The sequence below is a fragment of the Cenococcum geophilum genome, assembly GCF_001692895.1.
Source record: "Cenococcum geophilum 1.58 unplaced genomic scaffold K441scaffold_9, whole genome shotgun sequence".
Classification (NCBI taxonomy): domain Eukaryota; kingdom Fungi; phylum Ascomycota; class Dothideomycetes; order Gloniales; family Gloniaceae; genus Cenococcum; species Cenococcum geophilum.
In genome coordinates this window covers 2,054,940-2,080,803 of record NW_027137567.1, presented here as the reverse complement: position 1 = coordinate 2,080,803, position 25,864 = coordinate 2,054,940, and the positions used below count along the sequence as shown (strand labels likewise).

Here is a 25,864-nt window from a genome sequence, read left to right as displayed (position 1 = left end):
CACCTAGACATTTGGAATAAATTGGATGATGGGTAGGAGCCTAACTCCACACTTGTTGGTTTATATATTAAGCGTGTTGAGTTCTTGTAAGGGGTTCTCAGAAGATATGGCGCTCACAAGGATTGGGTATAAAGATAGTACCTCATACGTAACTGCTAAATACCCTAAGCTCCATAATCCCCCGTAATACCCCTCATGGCCACATCCCCTTCAAAATCTTCATCTCATGCCACCCATCATGCCCCCCTAGCCTACTCAATCCATCATCAAACGCCACCTCCTCTTCCCCCTGCAGAACCTTGTACGGATCCTCCCTGACCTCAACGCCCTCAATCCTATTCCACTCCTGCCTGACCAAGTTCCTACGAATCGCGATATCCCAGCTACAGCTACACTTGGTGAAGCCACCAAAGCGGCTGCACTTCAGCAGCACCTCGTAGTCAACCAGCGCCTGCTGGCCCCACGACGTCAGCTCGTCGAGATCGGCGCCCGTCGGCAGCGCCGCCTTAAACGTGAAGTTGACACGGCGCTGCTCCCACGCCTTATCCGCGAAGCGCGCCAGGTCGCCGCGTTGCCCGTCGCGACGCAGATGACGGACAGGTTCGCGGCGGCGGCCAGCGCGAGGTGCGCGTCCGCCTGGCCGTCGAAGCCGCCCGGCGCGTCGTTCAGCCAGCCGGCCTTCTCGGCGTCGGCGCTGGTGCGCAGGCGCGCCTCCACGAACGCGTCGCGGTGCAGGCGGTCGCGCGCGTCCAGGGCCAGCGCGAACCGCTGCCCGAGTCTGTAGACTGTGAGCGCGGCGAGCCGGCGCACGTCGGCGCGGAACTGCAGCGCGCGGCCCAGCGCCGCAGTTGATAGGCCTTGGTCATCAGGTCGAATTCCCAGAGGCAGCGGAAGAGGTTGACGGAGGTTTGGGCGGCCGGGTCGAAGCCGCGCTCGGCGCGCCACTCGCCCAGCAGGCGGGCCCAGCGTGCAGGCGTCTCGCCGGGGTACAGGTCCGCGCGCATGCTGATGGGGCCATAGATGCCGTCGAGATGCGGCAGGTCGGCGTTAGAGGGAGTATCGTCATCCGCGGGCAGCCGGCGTGCATGGTGCTGAGGAAGTGTGATGTGTCGACGAAGTGTCCCAGCGTCACGCGGTGGTCGGCCAAGTTGCTGAGGTCCGTCGTGGATCTCTGTGTGTGTGTTCTTTAGGGTCAGCGTATAAGCCCAGTCGTATGTACTGTTAATCCGGACGGCTTGACTTACATGGAAGAACGTTGACAGCACGATAGAGCCTCCAGTGGTGATGGTTTGGAATAGGAAATCGAGGATATTGCTTTGGATGTTTCCAATGCTACCATTGGGATCGTCGAGGTTGAGAATCGGATTGGATCTCCACGTCTTCTGGCTGTCGCAATCATCGCGGATGGGAGTAATGTTGAAAGGGCCGCAGTATGGGCTTGCACCTATTTCTCTGCGAAGTCGTCGGCACTCTGTGAACCATGGCGCAGCTAGTGAGAAGTCCAATTTCCAAACGTATGGGCCGGGGAAGGTTGGTTCTGGGCTTGATACTCGTATGAGACGAAGTAGAGTGGGGTGAGAGTGCAGGCCAGGAGAGTAGCTAGTCTTATTGAATTGGAAAGCACGAAGGACATGGTTGGCGCGTATAGTGGAAGTACTGGAAGCACCGGAGGCACCGGAAGCACCGAAATAACTGGATACGGAGAGCTGGAAAGCCGGGTAGCGGAGATGGTGGATGCAGAGAAGTATGAAGGTAGGTATCATGGCATCATGGTATTATGGCGTCATAATATCATATATCCTTCTCCCTTGCTCAGAGGAATTTGATCACCCCAGGGCAGAGGAGAATCTGGGTACGAGCCAGGCACAAGCTAGATGTCTTTGCTCTTCCAGCCCCTTGTCTCCTATCTCTTTCTCAACACTTAGCAATGCCAATATCACTCCGTGGCGCTTTCGCCTACTATATAATCTCTCTTCTATTCAGCTCAAGTATTTACTAGAAAGGCCTTAAAAGCGCTTCGGTTCAGAACATGCCTGTTGTACCTCACCACCAACGCTAAAGAAAGGCGGCCATCGCTAGGCCGTCTGTCGCAATCTGATACCGAATCTTATAACAATTTTTCTTCCAGATACCCTAACGCCGCGCCCCTAGCATTTCTTCTGAAAACAACGGAGCTGTGCGGATATGAATGAAAAAAATTAAGTTACCTGGAGCCAAACGCCGTGACCAATGCCGCCTTATCATGCTATACTTGCCCTGTGATGCCTTCATTCGCCTTCGACTTTAAACACTCACCCATCCGCTGTCATCTATGCCGGGAGCATCCTCCCATGCCTTCCCAACCGTCCCGAGCCCGATACCTCTCCCACCCAATGCCATGCCCTCTCCCTCCCCACGCTCCACCCACTCTTTGTCGTTGATGTCTCGCCAGATACGTTGAAAGTACAAGCGCAAGCTACGTAGGCCGCGGAGATAGCCATGGTCGACGCCCTCTGGATCTTTTGGAGGGCAAGGGACTGAGTTAGGAAGAGCGTCCTCAGCTGTCACGCAGTTGGCAAAGTCTACGATTTTGAGCTTGATATCAGAGCCTCTGGTGGTTGGTATTTTAATAGCAGAAGTGGGGCCACTTTCTGCAGGAGGCGCATTGTCTCCACTGGCTCTGCGACTTGGCGGCTTTGGTGTCGTTGAATTTTCCTTCCATTTCTCGCAATTTTCGCCATCACCGCGATCATACAGCATAAGCAAGCTGCTAGCGTAGAATCGATACCCAGGTAACCCTCGAATCATATTCTCTAGCGAGCTGATCTTCTCCAATATGACAGGGATATGTCGTGTAGCAGAAGTATAACCGTTGCCATCGAAGAAAAATCGTGTTAGCGCATCCTGGAATTCCTTGCCGGCTTTCAGGTCACGGCCAAAGTACTTGTCTTCAAAAATGTAAGATTGTGTCTTCATGTTCCAGACTTGCATGCCGCATACACGAACGCCGAGCTCGCGAGACGTTGTCATTTGGCACTTGCGCCGCTGAGACCGTTGCTTCTTGTCGTCGGCTTCGACGCCATATTGCCGTGTTCCCATCTTGAGGTCCAGTACGCAAGGCTTGGACATTCCGGCCGTAAGGTCTTCGAGAAGCAGGAAGTGCTGGACACGTTCATCGGGCTGAAGCTGAGCTTGTTTAGGATTGACAGGCTCTTTGGGCGAGAGATCTAGGGATTTGGCTTTTGGCCCAGCCGTCACGGGAGCTGGCAGCATGGTGCCTTCATTCATTCGAGGTTCTCTTTGGCTCGAGGGATCCTCTTCACGTATCCCGCTGAGGGGAGACGCCCGAGTTTTCATATCCTCATCCATAGCAAAAACCTCATCTTCGCCGTCACCTCCGTACCCTTCTTCTTCGTGGTACTCCAAGTTGCTCCTTCGGCTAGAGTCAACATCATAAGGCCTTCGCCGTAGACCACCGCCAGAGTGACGGCGCCGAGGGAGAAAATCAGGGGACGAGGGCGGTTCCAAGCCGCTATTGTTCATGTCAAATAGTGCCTCGCTGTCTGAGTCAAAATGTTGCGGAAACTCTTCCAATGGGCGGGTTTTCAATTCATCCACTTCGTCTCCCGGGAAGTGACGTTCGGCTTCGGCTTTAAGAACCTGTTTGCGAGTCGACTCCTCAGTAAATGGCGCATGTAATTCAACTACGTCCGCGCTGTTCCTCCGACCAGGCGGGGCAGACACTGCAATCCCATTCGATTCAGATCTTAATTTTCTAGAAGGAACACTGTGATGTTGGTGGCCGTGGCGTGGGCGATGATGAATTGGCGGCGGAGCAAACACCTGTCTGAGGACCTCTTCCTGCAACTTCGTGTTGATTGTAGTGACACCCCAGCTGGAATGCTGTCGCATTACAGGACGTGAAAGGTTCTTCTCTGACGATGCTGTCAGTGCGATATCACTCTGATTGCGTCGATGAAATTGAGGTGGTAAGAAGGATTTTCCGGGATAAGGATCTGGCGTGCTCGAACGAGGAGGCATGCGGAATAAGTTGTCAGGTATGATATGTCTATTATTCTCAAATATCACCTGGGGAACGGGCATGTTGTGTTGCGAGTGACTGACCACTCTCGGCAGCTCCTCTTTAGTATCATTACGAGGAGATGCCTGGGAGTAGCTACGATTAGAAGTTAGAGCCTCGCTCCCTCCATTCGATTGCGAAGTGGACTGCGTAAAACTTGTATTTTGCGTTATCGCTTCTTTCTTAGGGTCATGACTTGTCTTTCTCCGTTTTGGTGCTTTACGATACGTTACATTCAACACGCCGATATACCTACAAAAAGAAATAGCATAACGTTAGCCCACATACATACCATGAGAGGCGGCGGTCGTTGAAGGCGAATGCGTCTTTGCTGAGGTTTCAGCTTCGAGGCCATGGAAAGGGTGACAAAATTGGTCATACCTTGGCAGGAACGCTAATAGCTCCGGATGGTGACACTCGACCGTCTCATAGAACTCATTCTCTCGATTGTTCAACTGCTTGCATACTGCTCGGCGAGAAAAGCGGTAGACCGTTGTGTGGCCTCCTACCTGATGGTCGTACGGCTTCAGTTCAACTGCGCCAAGCGGAGCCTGTGGTCGATTGTTGCGATGCGCATTACGCTCTGTTTGCCGAATCGGCGCCGCAGTAGGTGTTGATCCTATATCATCAGTTGCGCTAGATTCATAGCCATGAAAGGAATGCAACGATTCCGTTAGAGATTCATAGTCAGATTCAGAAGTCGAAGCTGGAGCTTCAGTTGGTGATGTAATATGTTTCTGGAACTCATCCTCAGACAATGAAGCTGTTGCTTGGAGATCACCATGCAGACATTGGTTTTCATCTTGGGATTGCAGAGAAATTTCTACCTCTTGAGGAGTTTTTACAGTCTTTTCCGCATCCCAGCCTTTAGGTACTTTGCCTGCTGACGTGATGGTTGCCTTCCTCTTCCGTGAACCTTCAAATTCTGCCTTGCGAACTTCCTGTCCTGCTGCTAACTGCTCAGGGGAAATTTGGCGATGAGGGAAGTACAGCGCCGATGAGATGTGCTCCCGCTCTGATTCATCTTCAGATGCCGGTGATGGCTCCTCGCTTTCGTCTCGTACGACTGGGAAGTACTCGGCGAGGTCCCGCAGCGGAGAAGTTGGATTTGCCCGGGCAGAAGATGCTCTAGACTTTTCAGAGGCTGCCGTAGGCAAACTCCTTGAGAATGATGTCCCTCGTTCAGCACCTGGAGTAAGGTTGTCATGGTTTCGAGTCTCTTCAAATAGTTTTAAGGGAAACTTCTGCATTGATTCCCCCTTGATAACGTTTCCCGTGCTAGCTTTAGTATCAGCCTCAACAACTTCCCCCAAGTCCGTAGTTTGGCACCTAGCGGATGTTTCCGGTGAGATAATATCCTCACTGGTTGCGCTAGATCTCTTGTGTAAGGCTTGTGCATGCTGAGAAGTTTTTATTGTATTATCGACGGAGGCGTTGTCGGACACTGATACCACACCGAAATCTTCCTGGTAGCCGCGAGCCCCTTTGTCCGCCATGTGGCGATCTTTAACTCGCTCTTCCCTCCTCTTTTGCCCCTCTGCAGCATCATTTTCTTTGAAAAGCCGCAGGTAATGGCTTGCTTTTCGGCTCCTTACGGCAAGTGGTTGCTCTACATTAGGCAGAGTAGCCTCAATCTTCTTGTCGACATGGGAATTTTCCCCACTTCTGCTCCTATGAGCGCCAGCTAAACCACCACCACTCAATGTAGCTCCTCCTTCCCGCCACGATCGATACCTCAGGCGTTCATCGCTGTCCGCTAGTAACTCTTTGGAGGCGTTTTCATTAGAGTCGTTGTCATGGGGCGTTGAAGGGCGTTGCACGGGAGAGTCGACGGGGCTCATAAAAGGTGGGGGGATGTTGTCAATGTCTGCGTGATCCATGCCGGTACAGCGTGAGCCGTAAGAGTTGACGTGTGCCGCGAAGATACCGCGCTGGTTGTGAAAAAGTAGGTTCGGGCCGCTTTGCATATCGTGGCGGATGGTTTCAGGCAGAGGGTGGTGGTCGAAAGGCGGGGAGACAATGGACGAAGAATATGAAGAATGATGCTGGCGAAGCAGAGGAGGTTCGATCAATCTCCTAATTGGAGACGCTGCCATGTCGGGAAGGCTCTCCTCTGGCTCATTGTCGATAGCACCTTCCGGGCGGGGTGGGAGACAAGGAGAAGATGTAGTACTGTCGGTGAGGACGTAGGTAGTTGCGAAGATGCTGTCGCGCTCAGAGAGCTGAGGCTGGTCGATAAAGGAGGTCCACAGAGTATGGAGGGCAACAGGAGCAGTCTTGGAGCGGCCAGTCTGCGAGAGACTCTTCGGGGTCAGCTCTGCACCCTCGTGGGTGGACGATTGTTGTACATGATTGCGTAGATCGCTGGGGATCGCTTTAGACCTCACCGGGGGGGAGGGTGAGGTATTTTTCGAGGCAGAGGAGACAGCTGACATGGAGTCGACATTGGTCAGGTATTGACGGGGCGTGGCTAATTGTATGGTAGGAATTCCCCGAGAGAGTGACGATGAAGGTTCCCCTCGAGACCTGCCGCGAAGTACACAAAAAGCCGACGAGCGAGTGGGAGCGGATCCGATAAGGCTTAGCTGGGCCGCGAGCGTGCCAATGCTACACTGGTAAAGGGGGGGCGAATTTTGACTTATGGCGCTTCCACGTTGCTGGGAGTGCCTGTGCTATGGGCGGGAGGATTTGAACGGGAGACCATGGNTTAATTCCCGGCGCGCTCTGACGTTGGGTCAGTGGTGTGTGTGTGTGGCGCGCCTCAAAGAAACGCTGGATCTTATTGTGCCCTGAGCGACTCCAGCGCCCAAAGGCACCCACGGCACCCTCTTCTGCCTCTACTCATAGCCATCTACCTGCAAAGTACATAGTAGGTACGGCACCTCCTCCACCCCGTCGAACACGCCACCTAACCCGAGCCAGAACTACGGCATTCCACCCAGCGCTTGATTCGGTCTTCCTACTTTCAAGTTTGCAATATCGCTGAAGCATCCTTCCGCCGGCTCGATGCAGCAGAATACGCGGCCATGTGTGAGAGCTGGTTGGCTTCGCGGCAAGTCATTGAAATCCAATCACTCAAAAACGTGGCCTCTTCACCGCAAAGCAAAGACAAGGGCCTATCCCGAAAACCGCTGGGAACGCTGCACCAACTGATGAACTCAATGCGTCCATGCGAGTCGTCTGGACGCTTCGGCCCAGGGGGCAGTTTCCCGCGCCTCAAGCTTCATCCTCCGTACGGCGTATAGACCCAAGCTCGCATGAGGCAAGCGGGATTAATAACGTGTTGTCACGGTCAACACTGCGGTGGGTGAAAGTAAACCGAATTGGCTTCTGCTTAATTCATGTCAGAATTTGCTCTCTTCAAGACACGTTGCGGCATGCCGTGGCTACCTTATGACTATCTTCCTTTGCCTGCCCCGCCCTGCTCCAAAGCTTGACAACATGCATTACACCAACTACAGCTGTACAAGGTATCGTTAGCCCTAAAAGCCTCCACCGTATCAAAACTACACGTTCGAACCGAAAAGGCTTCTCAATCCATCAACAACACGAAATATGCGGCTGCAGCGAGTAAAACGCCTGCCAAGCCCTGGTCCCCGTGCTGCGGCTGGGACACGCCGCAAAACAAAACACAAAAAGCATGTATACATGAGATATCAGTGTGGAGACACATATTCCCAAAGTAGCACGCCTAGGACTCCCACGTGACTGATATGCCTCTCTTCATTTCCGAATTAGGGAGTCCGTGTCCCAACTTTGGAGGAATGATCCCGCAAAATCCAGTTCGGCATTCAGATCAATGTCAGCCAGCAATCTTTGCCCGTCCTGATAAGACACCTCTTTCAAAGGCCCGCTAGGCGTTATTGAGAAGGTTGTTACCTGCGACTGGGAGGGCTTGGGTTGCGAGCTCGATGAATTATGGAAACTTGTCCCTATGTTCCGTTCTTTGAGAGGCGATCGATTGATGAGAGACTGACTTTGAGCGGATGAGCGAACTGCCCCACAGTTGTCATCTTCACATCGTCCACCGCTTTGAGAAGGGTTTGGCTTTCCCGCAGTATCATCATCGTTCTCAAAAGTCTGGACATGTCTTCTCTCGTCATCAGAAAGACGCCACTTGAGATCATTACCTTCTACCTCAGAATCTTCTCGAGTCTCTACTTGAAGAGAAACGAAGCTTGGACGGTGCCGTTTCTTCCTCGCCGTACTCCACGCAAATGGTGAAGTTGCATTAAAAAGATCTTGAGTGCTCATCGGCATCTCAGCACGAGTTTTCTGGTTAACAACCAAGTTATTTGATTCAGTATTAAAGGCATGGAAGGGCGTGATGGCGGTAACGCTCATATTATTCGCCTGAGCTGTCGGCGTATCGGTGTAGCCATCAGGCAAGGAATTAATCTCGTGTATAAATGAACCAACCTCTTCCTGAAACTCGCGGCGTGCCATCACCATGGCTGCTTGCGTGGAGAGATCTCGACTGGAGAGAGAGTAGGCATTTGGATCTTGATGGTCCGGTATGCTTGGACCACTCACTTGTTCACAAGGTCGATAAGTGCTAGTTTTGGATGTAACACTAGTGGCTAAACGTTAGAAGAGAGCGAACAGGATAAATTTTGTCATGAAATAATCTAAAAGTGAGTATGATCAGCGGAAAGGGATGAATAAATACCTCTTAGTAATTAGGCCATCCTCGACAACGACTGCTTCTCCTTCATTAGATACTTCAGCGTGATCATCTGTTGATGCGGCCAGCTCTCCACTACCTTCTGGTGGCTGGGTTTTCATCCTTTCACCTAGGTCACCGACACCTATGCAATGCGCAGTTCTATCAACAGTGTTTCGCTCGAGAAGCATCTGATCATTCTCGAGTAAGGTGTAGTTGGCTACGGCTGGGTTTGCCTTCTTTTTCTTAATCTCTATGTCGTGTTCGTCCATCCCTCCAAGTTTCCTGGAAATAGAAGTTCGAAGGCTCGTCGGGGATGACTCAAACGTCATTGACCGCGGTCTTCTCTTCTGCGGGACCTTCGATTTTGCGGCTGTTAATGGCTGGTTCAATTCTGCGTCCTTCGCTCCAACCTTTCGATAGACAAACCCTAAAGACGAAGCAGGAGTAGGAGAGGCGAGGTGTGGATATTTGAGACTGCGAGTAGATGCATCATCATTGGAATCGTTCAAATGATCGTGAGGAATTTGCTGCGGTGTCTCTTCTTTTCTGGCTTCCGTCCCTTGACCTTTAATTTTGGCCTTTTTTGTTCCTCGGATAGCGCGGCTGGCCTTGGGCTTTGATGTCTTGATTTTCACACACCGTTCTGCAGAATGTTGTACTTCGGTCTTCAATGGCGAAAAATCTTTATCATCTTGACCTATAGCCGCAAGTGCCAATTCCGCACCTTTGCGGGACAGCTTCTTGGCGGATTGATAGCCTTTCATTATGCTTATGTCAGCGTACCTGGAATCTAGTTGAGGTGCTGGGGTTAAAGCTTTCTTAACTGCTCTCTGTGACAGCCGTTTCGCTTCCTGTAAGCTTGACCAATTCTCTTCGTCGCTATGTAAGAATGCGAATTCACTAACAGGTATGGAGTCAGATGCAGTTATTGAAGGTTGGCGATTGATTGGCGTGAAGCTTGCTCTGTGGATACGAGGGTCGACTCTATCGAGCACAGCTGATTTGAGAATTGTGGAAGGCATGTGCGTGTCTCTCGGTAGTCCAAACTTTGTACGCTCGTCATTACTTTGCCGGTGTGAGTCATTTTCGAGAGGTTTTTGGTCTGGAGATTTCGAAGGTGTTAAGCGATCGTCCGACGCTCGTTCACCCCCCTCACCTGCAGCAGATTTAAGGGGCATTTCAGGGCAATTCTCAGATTCTCTAGGGCACCTTAGCCATTGATTTGTGCCTCTCCCAGTTTTCCTTGAAGTTGGGATGGCGTATGAATTGAAGAGTGCCTTCCCATCTTGAGCAATAGGTCTTCCTAGGCTAGGTTCGCGCCGCGATGTTCGATTGTTAGGGTTATAGTCGCTGTTTACTTTCACAGCCGAATGATGCGGCTTAGAATTATGCTTTTCCAAGCCAATCCCACCATAAGCTTCGACGGGTTGAGCTACGGATTTTCCAGGGCCATCCTTTCGTAACTCAGCCATCCTCTGAGACAGCTCGATTTCCTGCATACGCCTGCGATCCCTCCGCTTAGCCTTATCCCTGGCACGCCGGCGAAGTATCTCATCCCGCAATCTCTTCGCCCTGCCAGCAGGGTTGTATCGATCAAAAACAGTATTTCTTGCCCAGGGGTTTCCCCAACTCTTGTCTAAAGGCCCCTTCAAAGCTGCCGATAGTATTAAAGGTGTAGTCTCATGGAGATATTGTGTGGCGATTCGTTCGATTCTTAGCCGCTTGGCTGCACGTTGCTCAAGTTCGCACTCGTCGTCGGAACCTAATACAAGAGTCTCGGACGGGTTTGGAGGTATTTGTTCGTAGACCACATCCGATGAGAGGTGGCGGTGGACGAAGGCTCCCATTATAAAGCTGGGAATCCGGGATTTGGAATATCTGAGAATGTACAAGCTCCCATATCATACAAGAAATGTGCGTGTTCCTGTCTGATGCAGCGCTTGAGGCTGTGATCCAACTGTTAAGGTTTGACCTTTGCTTCATATGATTGAAGGAGTATGCGTGTACTGAATCCGAGCGTAGCTTCATGTTGCCCCTCGACTAGGAGAAGGTATTATCAGGGACGGCACGGGCTTGAATTATAAAAGCATATCTAAATTGACAATCCAGAGTGAACAGCACACATAGAGTAACGGGAGTCTAGTCAAATACACTGTAGGAGAGACTGGTGAATGTTAGAGCTTCAGTCTTTCTTCTGAAGGCATCATTCAAGTTGGCGCAGAGATGTCGGGTGAACCTCGCTTGTTGCTACGGGAGAATTGTGGCGCATGTTTGGACCGGAGACGGCACGACAGACCATCATGGAGACAATATCGTGATAATATATCCCAACCATCATTGACGCGACTTACTCCTATAACCGTGGCCGATACTCACCCAGGGAAACTGGAAGACATCTAACAGCCATCAGACCTCTACCCCTTATAAACCGTCACCCGTGGAAAGCATTAACATCAAAACAAACATCTGCGCGCCATCTCTCCCACGTTTACTTACTACAACCTCCACACCACCACCATCACCATGGAACCATGGCTGGACGACCTCTCAGAGGACTGGATTCCTCAGCCTCAATCTTCCTCTCCTGGTTCCGTATCCGCCGTGGTGTCGTCAGTAACTCACAACTCCGACGACCTCACAACCCAATCTCGCAGCCGGCTTCCGCGATTCCGAAATACCTCTGGCTCATTTGCTTCAATCAAGACCAGGCCTATTCAGAATGAGAAGTGTATGTCTGGAAAGCGGAGAAGTGCTCTAGCAGAGCGCAGCATAAACAATATTAATGTTGCTGTTCCTATATCTTCTGCCCAGAATGAGTCGGAATTCATACAAAATCCGCGGCTCTCACATTCCTCGACATCTTCAATGAATTCTGTTGTAAATCGTGGGACAGTCGAGCAGAAGCCTGCTAGATCCTCGCCTGCAAAACCCGGACGAAACCAGGGTACGCCGGAATGGGAGCGAAGGTTATTAAAAGGCGATATGGGCTACGGCGACCAGCGGGACCTGTTCAGTCCTATGGGACTAGAAAATATCTTTCAGCAACCGTCTTCTGCTCCTGTACAGAATGCGAAGAAGCCCAAGAGCGGGTTGCGATTCCTCGATGGCTTCGGTGCGATGCCGTCTAGCCCACCACCCTGGCCTGCTAGACAATATGATACTGAACAAGCAGCAAACACAAAGGCGAAAGATCTGTATGGGGAGAGTTCAGTTAATTTGGAGAAAATTCAAGGAGAAGAAAGCCAACTATCTCGATTAGGGCCCACGAGCAACGGCGGCCCAGAGGGGCACAATGACCTGCGAGAGCACCTACAGAGCACATTATCCGATCCCCCAACGGATTCACATAGGTCACGGTTCGGAAACATTCCTAACGAAGCGAGCACAGATCAGGCATTCCTCGGGACTTCCCGGACCGTTAGTGGACAGCTAGAGCTAGAAAATGAGAGTTTCAGTCCAGTATTCATTTCGAAACACAACACTGTGGATGGGAGGATTGACTACGCAGCACTTGATTTCAGCAATCCGGAAGTGGTGGAACAGTTCAAGAAGCTCGGGATCCATCACGAAGAGAAAGACAAACCACCAGTCAGCGATGCCAGGCAGGCGGAGAATATGGAAGGTTCTTCATACGCAAGGCTCCAGGAGGATACACTTCCCGAAGACCTCCCGGTTGGCACGCCAGATGTAGTCGATGTTGGTCGATTTGTAACCACAAAGCGAGGCGGTTATTCCGCCGATGGATCCTTTCAAAGACGACCATTAAGTCCCTCCCCTCGATCTCAACTTCTCTCAGATTCTCATGTTCAACAATCGAATGTGAATAACGATAATCAACATCCTGATGTTAACTCCGATCCTGGGGGTGGGCATATAGGCGTACCGCCCCAGGCCCCAAGTCCTCCACTACTAGCACCTATTACACCCTCCCGTCATACGAATTCAAGATTAACCAACCCCGAAAGAACTCGGTCCTCTGGTAGCCCACTAAAGTTGTTTGGCGATCACGATACGTTTACAAGCAATAGGCTACATCGGAGGTTGAGCCAGCTTGAAGACAATCCCCAGCACTCTCACTCTCTCGAAGCCCGAACATTAGAGAACGGCTCTCCAAGGAAGCTCGGAAAAGAGAATCGTCTGACTTCTGTTGAGGAAGTAAGGATCCAGAAGACACATGCTGTGGAAATTGAAATCACGTCAAACTCGAAGGCTTTTCGGAGCAATGACTCTAGGAGAGAGACATTTGGGCAAGGCCAGTTGGATCAATATCAATTTCCGGATGAGCTTTCACTTCTTTCCTCGACGAGTTCCAGTGCCAACGAAGACTTCGACTCTGAGCAATCACCGCCCGCTAGTGTTGCACCACCTGGCTTCCAACCTCAATTCCGATTCCGTTTGCATTCATCGCCTTACACCCATGACACTTTTAGCTCCAAGCGTAAGCCATCGAAACATTCATCAATGAGTTCAGTCAACGAACCCTTAAGACCTTACATGGAAGACAGTGATTCTAAAAAGGGTGATAATCTGCATCAAATACAACTTGAGAATGCCGAAGGAAAGCGACCTCCAACTTCACCATTTAAGGACCCCACGCCCAAGCGTCGCAGGACCCTTCCTGCAGCTGATACTGAAGATGGGAGCGAAGCAGGGTTGGAATCAGTCAAAGATAGGCATGCGGCTATGCAATCTGTCATTGGGAAGAAACGAAAAGACGCCCGCCAAGACAACTCTCACATTGTTGCAGATCCAGAAATTCTTGCACGAAGACATATTTTGAGGCCAAGGAATCCAACGCCAAGCCAAAGACGGCGGGAAGAGATCCAGGCAGAAATTTTCGAGGCAGCTGAAGCTTTCATGCTGAGCTCTCCAAGGTTGAATGTCATCCAAGAATACTTAAACTCACCAACGGCTGCCGGTAGCTCTCCCGAGACGAACCAGGCAACAGCTGTAGCCGGAGAAGTTGCTGCTTTCAGCTTGAAAATGTCTAGAGGCATGAATGACGAAGGCCGTAAGCGCTCCGTTACGACACAGGATTTCCTCGACGAAGCTGTTAAGATAATGGAGTTCATACGAACAAAGGGCAGACCCATGAGTGGGCTTGGAAGTCTAGAAGAATCAGAGTCAGAGTCTATAAGTCAAAACGATGGCAGCCAGTCCATCCCTTCCACCCCACTTACTTTCTCAAGACCACCAAGCCGAGAGGGCGCTGTTGGGGGCTGGAGGGTTCCAAGACAGCAAGAACTAGATCCTCGCGTAGTGAGTCATTTGCGCAAATTTCAGGAGAAGGACTCTGATGAATTTATGGCATCATCTATTCATTCGCTAGGGATTGGGCGGTCCAGGGACACTCATAAAACAGACGACGAGGGTTTCGTAATCGAGCAAAATAATATACGAATTACTGAGAATCGAAACAGGGCTCGTTCAGGATCCAACCTTTCTCAGGATAAATTTGACTCTATCGAATCCGCACCTGGTAGTAGTGGTTCTCACCCGTCTGGGTCTTCCTTTGGTAGAACAGTTGTAACGAACACATCACGTAGATCCGACCATGTTGCAACTTTAGCTCCGGAAGCCGTTGCGCACCTAATACCCGAAGAGGTAGCTGGGATGAGCTTTGATCGAGAGAAGGGGATTTGGGTCAAGAGAAAAAGTCCTCAAAAGGGATTAAAGCAATTTGCAGACATCAGCACTACCAATGAGAGCGAGGATGATCCTCTTGGAAATATTCCGGATTTGACAGTGGATGAAATAAAGGAACTTACCGTAAATGAGGCTTCAAGGCATCAAACAGTGCAGTCTCTCCCAGAGGCTTCTAACATGGCGCCAGAATCAAACCCACTAGAACGACAGCGGCCCGAAACACGAGAGGGAAAGACAATCCCCCAAACTGACACTAGCTCCGTTCCTTCGAAGATTTCTAATTTTGCATGGAGCGGCCCGCGAATTGAAACTCGTGCTACTTCCTGGAGCGAGCAAGACGCAAACATCAGAGCTGGGGAGAAAATTCAGGCACAGTTGGCGGCCCATGCAGCAGCAATCCTGGAAAAGGACGATGTCGAACACGAAATAAAAATTCACGAGGGGCGGAATGGGATGCAGCATGCTGCAAATAGGCCTCGAGTTCGGGATGTTACCATATCATTCTCTTCTCCGTACGTTTCTCGAATGAGCCTCACCGGGCAGAGACCTGAAGATCTCGATGAGGACAACGACATCAGCTTGGATTACCCTTATACAGAAGATGAAAGCCGCCAGGGAAGAAGATACGCCAGCAACCGCTTTGGATCTCGCGAAGGCCGTCCTTCCGGAACAAAGACCAAGACCACATATCGTGGAGTAGCTTGGCGCGCAACATCGGGAGCCAAATCCTTCGGGGCAGGAGTTGTACCACCTATCGACGAACACACAGAACTGTCAATATTAGAGGATCCATCAGACCCGCGCCGGATGAGATTTTCTGTTGGCGTGTCCGCGCCAGTATCCGGGAATTTCCAGAACCAGGATGTTCTACTACCGACCCCACCAGCTCCCTGCAGCGCGGCAGATGTTACTTTCATGCTCAGTGACTTGCCAGACTTCACTGTCAATCAGATCGACGAATGCGAACTTCCAGATCGAGTTATTGTAAAGCGGAACGGGTCGTCCTTTTCTAGAACAGTGGAGGACCGGTATGCTCTAGGAACGGCAGCGCTGGTAAAAGCACTACAAGACGTTGAGCCAGATGAACCCTTTTGGGAAGATCTTCATGAAATTGACCTTCATGAAAAGGGACTCACTAATCTACACAGGCTAGACGACTTTTGTTGCCGACTAGAGGATTTAGATGTATCCAATAATGGCATATGTCAGCTCACTGGAACCCCATCTACCATACGTCGGCTGAAAGTGCAGAATAATGCTTTGACAAGTCTCACCTCTTGGGGAAACCTTATGAATCTACAATACCTGGATGTTTCTGGCAACGAAATTGACAGCCTGAAAGGTTTCAGCCGCCTTCTGCACCTGAGAACCCTGAAAGCCGACCACAACAAGATCAGAAGTCTGGAAGGTATTCTCGAGTTAGATGGATTAATCCATCTGAGCGCACAAGGCAATGAAATAGAGCAGGTGGACTTCGATTTTGCCAATCTGTAAGTCTGAATTTCTTCAGCAACGACATGGATATGTGTGCTAAACTAAGTAGGAAATCCCTGGTTGACTTAAATTTGCGCGGGAATGGCCTAATTGAAGTACGGAATGTGCAATGTCTACCTGAACTTGAGCATCTCAACCTGGGTATGTCTTGATATTCTTGCGCTAGTGAATTGTACTGATTGAGCAGATGACAATTGTATTCGCTATTTCCCGGCCTCTGACCTGAGCTCCACTCCTAGCCGTGCCTTACGCTCTTTGCGGCTATGCAACAATGAGCTCTTGGCTCTTGAAATCGGAAAGGACTTTCCAAATCTAGAGTCCCTATACGTTGACCAGAATCCTTTACTCGAGATAAATGGACTGGAGAGATTGAAGTATCTCAGAACTCTGTCGGCGAGAGAGCAGGCGCAGGAACAAACTCCAAATGTATGCTCAACTGCTCGTATATTGATGCAGCACTCGGACATCCGTAGCCTCTACGTGTCAGCAAACCTTTTAACAACATTTCAAATGCCTCATGATTTCTTGAACCTCCAGCGACTTGAGCTGGCCTCGTCCGGCCTACAGTCGTTGCCGCCAAATTTTGGACAACTAGCTCCCAATATTCGGGTTTTGAATTTGAATTTTAATGCTTTGAAGGACCTGCGCCCTCTTCTCAATATCAAGCGACTCAACGAGCTATTGCTAGCGGGCAATCGGCTTTCTCGCTTAAGAAAGAATCTGGCTGTTCTGTCGAAACAGGTCTCTTTGACCAAACTTGACCTCCGGGACAATCCACTCACAATTGGATTCTACCCTCCAGCAGTGGAAAACCGTATCGTATCGCTAAAGGGTAGATCTAGCCACAGCGATGAAGTAGAGGCTTTCACTCTGCCCGCGAGCAACCAACAGACAGACCAACAGCACTTGGCTCGGTTAGACGAGGATACGAGGCTTAGACGGAGAGTGCACGAAATGTTGTTGGCGAGCAGCTGCAACAACTTACGAGAACTTGACGGTTTACCTTTCGATTCTCGGGATGTGTTAGTAAAGGATGAGGTTTGGGAGCGTTTGCGGTTTTTAGGTATTATCAGACGGTCAAAACCGGGTGATAAAGCTTGTGAGGCATTCGAGTCTGGAGATGAAATGGCGTGACGATCTAAGTTTTTGCGCGTGGAAATGGAGTTTACTGGTGGAATAATGGATTGCTTTTAGTGTACGTGCCTTGTGGGAGAGGCGAAATCTATTGGTAGGCCGCTTGGACCATGTATTATCTATGATAAAAATACGTTTTATGCATCCATAAAGAAACATGACGCTTTCAGCTATGCGTGTGACAGACAGAGAAGTTCTCCTGCAGAATTAAATAGCGTTAAATGATGAAGAAAACATCCAGAGCGTGGGGTGAGAGACTACGGCGAACGCCGCGGGTTTTCGTTTTCTCTCGTGATCACGACACATGTTTATCAACCCACCACATTGTCCTTTCTTCAATCATGTCCCTCACCACTTCTCTCCCTTTGTTCTATCATGGCAACAATTGCGGAAGAAGAACGAGCTGAGCGGCTTGCCCAATCCGCCGCTGCAAGCGTCAAAGCCGGGAATTTTATCGACGCCGCTCGGGCATTGCGGGAAGCAACTACCATCGCTCCAGAAAATCCACACGTCAAGGCGGGATGGCTGTCATTGCGAGAAGAAGACAGTAAAAGCCCGCTCCTCCAAATTTGCAGGACTTGGATCAAGAGCAAGGACGAAGATGACGGCGAAGAGGCGCTGAAGCTAATCAAAGGCCATCAGTTGACGCACGAAGTCGCTGAGCAGAGCATGAGCATTTTAATGGACTATAAAGGCGAATGCGACACCCTCGATCACGTCACTGGAGAGCTTTTACGGTATCGGAGTGCTCAAACTGTCCTGGCTAAATATCTCAAGGATCATCCTACAGAGACTTACTACCAGTTTTTCGAGCGAGGCGACGACAGCATTGACAGCTTATTTGCGGTGCTACTTGATCGCACCGCTTGGCAGTCTGATGCAACCTTCATTCAGGCCCATAGAGATGCTTTCATACTTTCCTTAGCCATGATGATGGAAGAAGCTCTCGATCACCCAGAACGCGCTATGAAAGGCATTGCCCGTCTTCTCGCTGCTCACGCTTCTCATCTGAACGGAATCATCGACTCCGACGGCTTCGATGTTATCCTCGCATCCTTAGATATTCGACTGCCTAACAGTCTGAGAAGTCAGGCCACACTAGCCACAATAAAAATTCTAGAACTGTCTCCGGACACTGCTCAGAATCTCATTTCTAAATTCGTGACTTCTCGGGTAGCAAGACCAACAACAGATGGTCTTATTGTAGCCTTCTCGGCGGCTGCAGCAATTTTCCCAATCACAACGTCCGTCGCCGCGGCCCTCTTCCTCACAGAAGGCTTCATAAGCGGCCTGGTTTCTCTTGTGCAGAACAAAAAGAGTCAGAGATTAGACCAAGCTTCTCTAGAGCTCCTAAGCGCAGCCTGCGTTGACAAGACATGTCGTGAAGCCATTAGTCGGCATTGCAGGCTGTGGCTGGAGGAAATCATCGACGCCGGGATCGACAAGAAACGATCAAACTTGGCTGCATTAATTCTTATGAAGCTGGGTGAAGAAAAGCCTTCGGAGCAGGTCCCACAGATTATTGGCCCTGCAAAGGTTGACCAAGACGACCTTATCTCACGATTCAAGGAAATGGTGTTGAGCACAGAAACCTCGAGCAAACAAGACTCGGTTGAAGGCCTGGCTTATGCATCATTGCAACCAAAGGTCCGGGAAGAATTGGCAAAAGACCATGCATTCTTACTACGACTTATCGAGACCATGGCCGACCCAGCCGCACCAAAACCAGTCATGTTCGGAGGTCTAACTATCTTTGTCAATTTGACTACTTATTTACCATTCCAGTCAGAAGAAGAAAAGCGAATGGCTCAATTGAAAGCGTTCGCAAACACTACCAAACCCTCCGAACCAGACCCGCTGGAAAACGAAACCCACGTAACTGCACGCTGCAAAAAGGTGCTAGACTCAGGGATCGTCCCGCTCCTCGTTGCCTGCAGCAAACGCGCATCCCCTAGCGTCCTCTCACAGATGCTCCAAATCCTTCTCTCACTCTCCCAGGGGAAAAAACACCGAGGTCTCATGGCTCAGCAAGGTGCTGTGAAACTAATCCTTCATATATGGGACCACATCCACGCTGAAGAGCACCCGCACGCCTCATCCTACTCGCCAGCATCTAATCGCGCTGCCGCCCATGCGCTTGCCCGCATTCTCATCTCCATTAACCCCTTCCATGTCTTCTCCGCCGCTTCTGCCCTACCAACCACGAACGCCATTCGCCCGCTACTCTTCCTTCTCGAACCTGACCCCAACGCCAAGACTCAGAATCTGCTTCAAACCTTCGAGGCACTGCTTGCACTCACTAACCTCGCGTCCACAGACGACACAACACGAGATGACATCATCCGCCTCGCGTGGGATAAGCTCATAAACGACCTGATTCTGTCACCTAATACGCTAGTGCAGCGTGCGACAGTCGAGCTCATCTGCAACCTTGTCGCTTCACCGAAGGGTGTTGAGAAGTTCGCGGATGGCTCGCGTCGTGCGGACAATACGATGCACATCTTGCTCGCTATGGCAGATGTTGAGGATGTGCAAACGCGGTCGGCGGCCGGTGGCGCACTGGCGATGCTTTTGGGGTGGGATTTGGCGGTTGATGTAGTGTTAAAGAGAGACAGGGGCGTGGAAATTTTGCTCAGACTGTGTAAGGATGAAAGCGAGGATGTCAAGCATAGGGGTGTGGTATGTGTCAGGAGCGTAGTTGGCGCGCCTGGTGAAATTGGTGAAAGAGGGAAGGCGGAGGTAAAGAAGCAGGAGGGCTTAGAGATTTTGAAGCAATTGCTTATAACTTCAAGAAGTCAGGAAGTGATTCAGATTGGGGTAGAAACTTTGAAGGTGCTAATGGCTTGACTAGAACTACTGTAAGAAGGTTCTATTGCATAGGAGGTCGGCACTTGCATTTGGCGAATCTGGCTCGATACATACAAGGAAGGTGGAATGGTGAGCACATTTCTCTTGCTTTTCGCTCCGCTTTTCGCGAATGCCCCTAAAAGTATGGCGGGCTATAGAAATAGATTAGTCTTGAACTTCAGCATAGTCTAAATGCATTGCCGCGTGATATCAGTCCTTGCCTGGAACAGCCTTCAGAAACGTAAGGAAAAACTACTTCGATTACTTGTTAACCGGGGTCCATCTCGTCTCTCGTTTTTGTAAATCTCACCAATCAGCTCTTTGAAGCTGCATTACCACTCAAGTGTCTGTCCCTTCAAACAATTTCCTAAGATGATTTAGTTCTGATTACAGGTTCATTCGGGGCGGCCTGCGGGGTTTCCGTAGTAGGCGAGAAGGCGTATAAGAGGTTATGGGCATTAACAATAAGAAATCGGAAAATGCGAATTTGCTAAACTCCGCCTTTCTTCTAGGATCTCTAGGTCTAAATTACATATAGTCTATAGAGGTCCATTTGATTGAACTTCGACGTATCGCACACTCAATCCACATCTTCGAATTGCGATTTTTCATAACATAAATACCCACTCGACAATATGCTTATTTCTAGCCCCTCTGAAACACCAATGCTATGCTTTTAAAAACACGGAACAAGATATTTGCATTTATTTACAGGTATTCCCAGTGTGTTATACAACAGTCTCAACTCTAAATAAACGAGTTTCTGAGAGCACTGACTTTCTTACGTCCTCGAGGTCCACTTTCCAACAGCAGAGACGCCGTAAGGTAGGCCTGCAAACCGACCTAGGGCTGAGTTTTTCCTGTGGAGGATGCAGCGGAGAGAGGTGCCTTAGTGACACAATCGTGGTATTCTTGAAGGTTAAGGATTATTCTGTGGCACAATTTTCATCGATTTCGCGTAGATTACGGTTTTCTAGGTCAGGTAAAGACTGGGAGGAAGCATCGGTAAAATATGCCTGGACAGCATCTGCGAGAAGGACTCCAATGTTCCGTGCCTCTGAAGCTGTATTGGTGTTGGCAAATTGGTCGTTCTCCTGTGACGTTAAATATCGTCGGTTGAGAGCCTTTACGACCGTTTTCCGGTCATGTCCACACGCAACTGCTTCATTGAGAATCTCGGTGAAAGCAATTGAATGACTAGTGTTGCGGCACAGGTCCAGCATGGTATTATAGGCTCGATGCTCCCAACTTCTATGACTCTTCGTCTCGCGCTTTCCCATAGTATTGGTCTTGTCCTTCAGCATCTGAATTTCCTCCCATACCAGACAACCATTTGCCCAGTCGTTTTGCTTAGCGCAATCTTCGAGAAACATCATGAGGCCTTTGCTACCAAGGCCCCAGCCGTCGGACTTCATTTCGTGATAAATCTCCATAGCTCGGTCACATCCCGCAAATCTCAGCACGCCATGCATCAATACGTCAAAAATCAGCGGGCTCTGATGTACCCTTTGAACAGTCTTGCCATTTGATAAATGGACAAGACGTGATTTTCCTGCATTGTTAATCCAAATATCTGGCTTTGCAAGCATTAGACCTTGATTGATGCCCCGCATGAGAGCAACGAAATTGCTAAACTCGGTCGGCTGGTTTGTCCGCGTATAGAAGTCCAGAATCGCCGCACAAGTTATTTCATTTGGCCGGATCTTTGTCTCAAGAAGAGAGTCGATCACCACGCTACAGAGATCTGGCTGTTCCAATCGAGCAAACCCAGTGATAAGAATGTTGTAAGTTTGTATGTCGGGCGGGGCTGGGGAGACGAGAAGATTGTGGCAGATTTTAGCCACTAGTACTTTAGCACGCTCTGGCTCTGTTGGGCGATGGCGGAAGATACTTTGGAGGGCATTGTTCATCTCATCGCAAATAGCGTGAAACTCTCCATGAACGTCTTGGCTATATGTTGGACGCACTACGTTCGGTGAGTGAACCTTGTCCACCAGATCGATGGGCGTCTGGATTACGGATGCCAGACATAGTGAGATGTCGTTCGCAGAAATGTGGAATTCCTCAGGTTCTAGAGCCGCTACTGATTGAACACTCACTGGAAGAGCATTTACAGCTACCTCAGACTGTCCGTAGAGCTTTATGCGCTCTAATAATCCGTAAACCAGCTTGGCGACCGACATCTCTATCCTCCTCATTTTCTTCCATGCGCATCTTCGTCGTCTTAGGGCTTTTGCCCGAATATGATCAGGTGCCCAGAGGGATTGGGGTGGCAGATGATGGAGAATGAGTTTCGCTCCAGTATTCAAGGGCCAATCCATGCGGGTTCCTCCTGCCAATAGCTCCCACAAATCCTCAATGTCTCCTTCCAGATCATTCCCCGACCTTTGTTCAAGATCTATGATTCCATCATTGATAACCTCCATTCCTACTGTTCGATTCACTAGCTTTATGTCCGAACCATCAAGCCACGGCGCTTTCCAGGATTCAGGAAACCAAGCATCCGTCCCTTCCACGTCTCCTTCGACTGTACTGGTCCATTCTACGCTGTCCTTGGCTGGATTCACGCTTTCCTTTGCACTGGATATGGCAGCATCCCATTGATCTCTTCGGTTCCGTTTAGCTCTTCCGTCGACAATGGCAGCGGTAGCGAAGATAGTGGAGTAAAGCAATGTCGATGAGGGTCCCGGACGGCCGAGCCGCCTTCCTGCGACTATAGTCGCGCGTCTTGCAAGTGCGGTTGTGTTGGAAATACATGACGCGCATCTACACGTGTACCTAGTCTGTATTGCCCGTGACCAGAGGGTGTGCATGGTTACTGGACCATGCTTCCTTGGATGAGGGTCGAGTGAGTTGGATTGCCTTTGGATTGATAGACGCCGTGGTAGGTAACTAGTTTACAGGGTCTCCAGAATTGCATTAGCCTGCCTTCTGGAGGAAGGTATATGAACCTGCAATACCTTTGGAATCCGCCGGATAGGGTGATGAAGAGATTGAAGCAATTCAAGCTGTCAAAAGCAATTGGGATTGATGTGATCAAAAAGCCGCGGGTATCGCCGTGCGGCCAAAGCTTTATAGTTAAAGAATAAGCACCCCACCAAACTCCCGAGGGGTTCGAAGGCGCCTGCAATAACACCATCACAATGTTGGCACTTGCTTTAATCGCTGAGCTCAATGGGTACGAAGCCTCTGATACCTAGTTATCTGTTTGACTGATTCCCGGTGCTAGAGTAACAGACCTCCACCCTGCCGACACTCCCGAAAATCCTTTCTACTATACTTTCAAAGTCCAATGCACATCGTGCCGCGAAACCCACCCAAACTGGGTGAACATAAGCCAATTCGTGCGTCGCTGCATCCTAATCCTCACACCTACCTCTAAGATGTCACCAGGAAACGCATGACCTTAGTGGCAGCAGAGGTGAAGCGAATTTTGTCTGGAAATGTAAGAACTGTAAGGTTATTGCTCTCTACCCTAATCTACAATTACTCATCACTTACACTTACTCCTAGAGAGAACATTCTGCAAGTATAAAAGCTGCACCGGCGCCCTATCCGCAATCCTCCCCACCCAAAGCGCAAAACATAATTGAGCTTGATTGTCGTGGCCTCGAGTTCACCGAGTTCAGACCGGAAGTAAGCTTCATCGACTTCTATTAACTTTTCATTCTGGAGCTTGTGAATAAACTAACAATACACTGATTTAAGGGTGAATGGCTCGCCACGGGGCTTGAATCCTCAACGAAATTCTCCGGGATCGACCTACAGGAGGGCGAATGGTTTGATTATGATGAGAAGGCGGGTGAGGAAGTTAGCATCAAAGACGTGAAATGGGATATTCGGAGAGCTTGACATGGACATATTTCATGAATGGACTGCCCCATACCTAAAGAATATTTCTAACTACTTATATTTAACTTTTTATATAGTATAACTATAATATAAATATTTAAAAAGCAAATAGAGAAGTTAAAAAGCCTTTTTTTTATAAAAATAATTTGAACTAAAAAGGTATATAAGATCTAGTTATACCTCTACCTACCCAAACATCTAAGTGGCATCGAAACAAAGTATTTGAATATCGAATGAAACCTGCTTAGAAAGGGTAATCCCTTAAACCTCTCTGCTAGCTTACCGTTACTGTAACTTTGCCTCCAGGGCTAAGAAACCTGTGGTCTTTAGAAAAACCACCATGAGCGCCGCAATCAACATCCCCAACAATATCGCTTCCCACTGCTTCATCACTCTGCTTGCCCAGGCTCTCCCCTCTTCTAGCAGCATCCATTGACCACGTGCCCTCCTTGCACTTCGTAGCCCAGTTAAGCCGTCCAAACTCCTGTAGTTGGAGTTTCTCTGATAGCCCAGCAGTGCTTTCTTCTTCTCCATAGAAGAAGCCCACTTGTGCAATGTCCAGCGATCTTGGGATCCTTGCAGAGACTCCAGCGTCTTTTCTTCTTCGGTAGTATCCCGTGATTCACCAAATAGAGGAACACCAAACCCACAGGAGGTTTGGAGCTGGCACCCACTGTGAGCTATATGTCATCATTTACCATGTCACTATCTGTAGCTCACCTTGAAAACGCGTAACAAAATCACAGCCCTAGCTCCTATTAAACACATGCCCTTTCCCATCTTTGCCACCAGTTCCTGGAATCCCTTGTCGTCCTTTTCAACGACCCGCCCCTGACAAAATAGTCTCATTATCATAGGGCTCACCCCGAAACTACAAAACATTAACGTAACTCTCCCATTTTCATACACATGAGCTATTGTTTCGCAGCCAGAGCCTGTGGTGTCGACGTAAGCGACGGTGTTCGAATCAAGGATGGCGAACGAGCGAGAAGGTTGGCCTTTCGGAGATAAATTGACGTGCCGTCCCACATACGGAGCTGAGGCAACGAAGAACAGAGGCTGCGATAGCATAAAGTCCGCGTGGTCTGGCTCAATGGAAGGGAAGAATTTCACCATTGTGCCGGTCGAGCTTTGGAGCTCATAGACGAATGCCACCAAGGGAATGAGCTGAATTTAAATTTTAAATGGAACTAATCAGTGCAGGTAACAAATGTAGGGATGGGGGTGATCCTTCGACCCCGGCATCGCGCTTATCTTATGAATCAGACGCTTTATAGAGAATGGGGGGGGAGCACGTGCGCACTGTGTTTTTGAAAATATCGGAATACTTTTTGACCCAGCATGCTCAGACTAAGAAACCTTACCTCAGCAACCTCAGACCGTAGAACCAATTAGCGGCGATCCGACTTGTTTTATACATAGAGCAATTACCTTTTTAAACGAAATTAATCTATACCCCCATAGCAGTTATTAATTTATAAATATTATTATTAATCCGTAGAACCAGCTTTATAATTGATAAACTTTTAGGCCTTATATTATTGCGACCTTAACACGAGGAGAAGGCCTGTGCGCGAACACCAGAACTAGAACAACGCGTATATCTAGGCGGTAGCGTTATTCAAGGACTTATTTTAGCTGCAGTATCTGCAAAATACCGTTCGGCAGGAAGTAAGACTGCCGGAGACTCTATATCGAGCGACTCAACCCCAAAGATAAGCCTATACATCAACCCGCTATGAAACCAAAAGCTTTGTATTCCTGAGCACAGGCGTTAAATTCTATTGATCTAATTGGTAGGCTCTTATCGATAACACGGGTGCCCAAGTTGGGGTGTTCGGTTGCAGCTCCAGATTGAATCTGGAGCCTTAGGGCTCGTTCAATAACTTTTTTTGACCTGTTGGCGCCTACCTGTTCGTCACCCGAAAATGGCGAACAGGGCCCACATGCGCAATATCGACCGGAGGATCAAATTGCCAACAGGTAGAAGGTGTCCGTTCGTCACCGCAGGTGGATTCTTACCTGTTAGGCGGTCTTGGCAACTAAAATCGAGCGTCATGCAGGGCGCAGGTGGATTCTCGCGTCTACCGCAATTCTATCGCTCAATGTAGTATAGACGGGCCCCTTTTGCCCACCTGCGCCGCTGAACAGGCGAAATCTCACCT

The 25,864-nt window shown here is 49.6% G+C and overlaps 8 protein-coding genes across 8 annotated transcripts; 3 read left to right on the top strand and 5 right to left on the bottom strand.

Moving 5' to 3' along the window:
- Window positions 1–324: 324 nt before the first annotated feature.
- On the bottom strand, window positions 325–2,023 carry K441DRAFT_366770 (uncharacterized protein). The gene is made up of 2 exons (XM_067641425.1): window positions 1,245–2,023; window positions 325–1,184 (listed from the first exon to the last, which is right to left on the bottom strand). The coding sequence occupies exons 1-2, from the start codon at window positions 1,761–1,763 to the stop codon at window positions 666–668; spliced, it is 1,038 nt and encodes a 345-aa protein (XP_067507133.1). The 5' UTR covers window positions 1,764–2,023; the 3' UTR covers window positions 325–665.
- Window positions 2,024–6,862, bottom strand: K441DRAFT_366740 (SAICAR synthase-like protein). Its single transcript, XM_067641424.1, has 2 exons — window positions 4,442–6,862; window positions 2,024–4,312 (listed from the first exon to the last, which is right to left on the bottom strand). Exons 1-2 carry the CDS (start codon window positions 6,493–6,495, stop codon window positions 2,284–2,286), a joined length of 4,083 nt encoding a protein of 1,360 aa, XP_067507132.1. The 5' UTR covers window positions 6,496–6,862; the 3' UTR covers window positions 2,024–2,283.
- A 921-nt stretch (window positions 6,863–7,783) lies between these two features.
- Window positions 7,784–10,573, bottom strand: K441DRAFT_675028 (uncharacterized protein; the record flags this gene model as incomplete). The annotated part of the gene is made up of 2 exons (XM_067650818.1): window positions 7,784–8,537; window positions 8,730–10,573. The coding sequence occupies 2 exons, from the start codon at window positions 10,571–10,573 to the stop codon at window positions 7,784–7,786; spliced, it is 2,598 nt and encodes an 865-aa protein (XP_067507131.1).
- Window positions 10,574–11,057: 484 nt separating this feature from the next.
- Window positions 11,058–17,162, top strand: K441DRAFT_694182 (uncharacterized protein). The gene is made up of 4 exons (XM_067652708.1): window positions 11,058–15,862; window positions 15,916–16,007; window positions 16,054–16,292; window positions 16,323–17,162. Exons 1-4 carry the CDS (start codon window positions 11,250–11,252, stop codon window positions 16,998–17,000), a joined length of 5,622 nt encoding a protein of 1,873 aa, XP_067507130.1. The 5' UTR covers window positions 11,058–11,249; the 3' UTR covers window positions 17,001–17,162.
- Window positions 17,163–17,353: 191 nt separating this feature from the next.
- On the top strand, window positions 17,354–20,053 carry K441DRAFT_655504 (actin cytoskeleton organization protein-like protein). Its single transcript, XM_067647861.1, has one exon. It carries the CDS (start codon window positions 17,376–17,378, stop codon window positions 19,845–19,847), a length of 2,472 nt encoding a protein of 823 aa, XP_067507129.1. The 5' UTR covers window positions 17,354–17,375; the 3' UTR covers window positions 19,848–20,053.
- Window positions 20,054–20,342: 289 nt separating this feature from the next.
- On the bottom strand, window positions 20,343–22,850 carry K441DRAFT_655503 (uncharacterized protein). Its single transcript, XM_067647860.1, has one exon. The coding sequence runs from the start codon at window positions 22,658–22,660 to the stop codon at window positions 20,774–20,776; it is 1,887 nt and encodes a 628-aa protein (XP_067507128.1). The 5' UTR covers window positions 22,661–22,850; the 3' UTR covers window positions 20,343–20,773.
- A 140-nt stretch (window positions 22,851–22,990) lies between these two features.
- On the top strand, window positions 22,991–23,699 carry K441DRAFT_605550 (DUF866-domain-containing protein; the record flags this gene model as incomplete). Its single annotated transcript, XM_067645372.1, has 5 exons — window positions 22,991–23,025; window positions 23,077–23,191; window positions 23,241–23,306; window positions 23,361–23,483; window positions 23,556–23,699. The coding sequence occupies 5 exons, from the start codon at window positions 22,991–22,993 to the stop codon at window positions 23,697–23,699; spliced, it is 483 nt and encodes a 160-aa protein (XP_067507127.1).
- Window positions 23,700–23,825: 126 nt separating this feature from the next.
- On the bottom strand, window positions 23,826–24,986 carry K441DRAFT_655502 (uncharacterized protein). The gene is made up of 2 exons (XM_067647859.1): window positions 24,420–24,986; window positions 23,826–24,362 (listed from the first exon to the last, which is right to left on the bottom strand). Exons 1-2 carry the CDS (start codon window positions 24,813–24,815, stop codon window positions 23,985–23,987), a joined length of 774 nt encoding a protein of 257 aa, XP_067507126.1. The 5' UTR covers window positions 24,816–24,986; the 3' UTR covers window positions 23,826–23,984.
- Window positions 24,987–25,864: the final 878 nt, after the last annotated feature.

Bases quoted from the DNA above. Each gene is read 5' to 3' on its own strand.
- K441DRAFT_366770 (XM_067641425.1), bottom strand. From the start codon at position 1,763: ATGATACCTACCTTCATACTTCTCTGCATCCACCATCTCCGCTACCCG. The intron at 1,185-1,244 runs GTAAGTCAAGCC...CTGACCCTAAAG, and splicing joins TGCTGTCAACGTTCTTCCAT to AACACACACACAGAGATCCA.
- K441DRAFT_366740 (XM_067641424.1), bottom strand. From the start codon at position 6,495: ATGTCAGCTGTCTCCTCTGCCTCGAAAAATACCTCACCCTCCCCCCCG. The intron at 4,313-4,441 runs GTATGACCAATT...TTCTTTTTGTAG, and splicing joins CTATTAGCGTTCCTGCCAAG to GTATATCGGCGTGTTGAATG.
- K441DRAFT_694182 (XM_067652708.1), top strand. From the start codon at position 11,250: ATGGAACCATGGCTGGACGACCTCTCAGAGGACTGGATTCCTCAGCCT. The intron at 16,008-16,053 runs GTATGTCTTGAT...CTGATTGAGCAG, and splicing joins ACTTGAGCATCTCAACCTGG to ATGACAATTGTATTCGCTAT. The intron at 16,293-16,322 runs GTATGCTCAACT...ATATTGATGCAG, and splicing joins CGCAGGAACAAACTCCAAAT to CACTCGGACATCCGTAGCCT.
- K441DRAFT_655504 (XM_067647861.1), top strand. From the start codon at position 17,376: ATGGCAACAATTGCGGAAGAAGAACGAGCTGAGCGGCTTGCCCAATCC.
- K441DRAFT_655503 (XM_067647860.1), bottom strand. From the start codon at position 22,660: ATGCACACCCTCTGGTCACGGGCAATACAGACTAGGTACACGTGTAGA.
- K441DRAFT_655502 (XM_067647859.1), bottom strand. From the start codon at position 24,815: ATGGTGAAATTCTTCCCTTCCATTGAGCCAGACCACGCGGACTTTATG. The intron at 24,363-24,419 runs GTGAGCTACAGA...AGTGGGTGCCAG, and splicing joins TTTTGTTACGCGTTTTCAAG to CTCCAAACCTCCTGTGGGTT.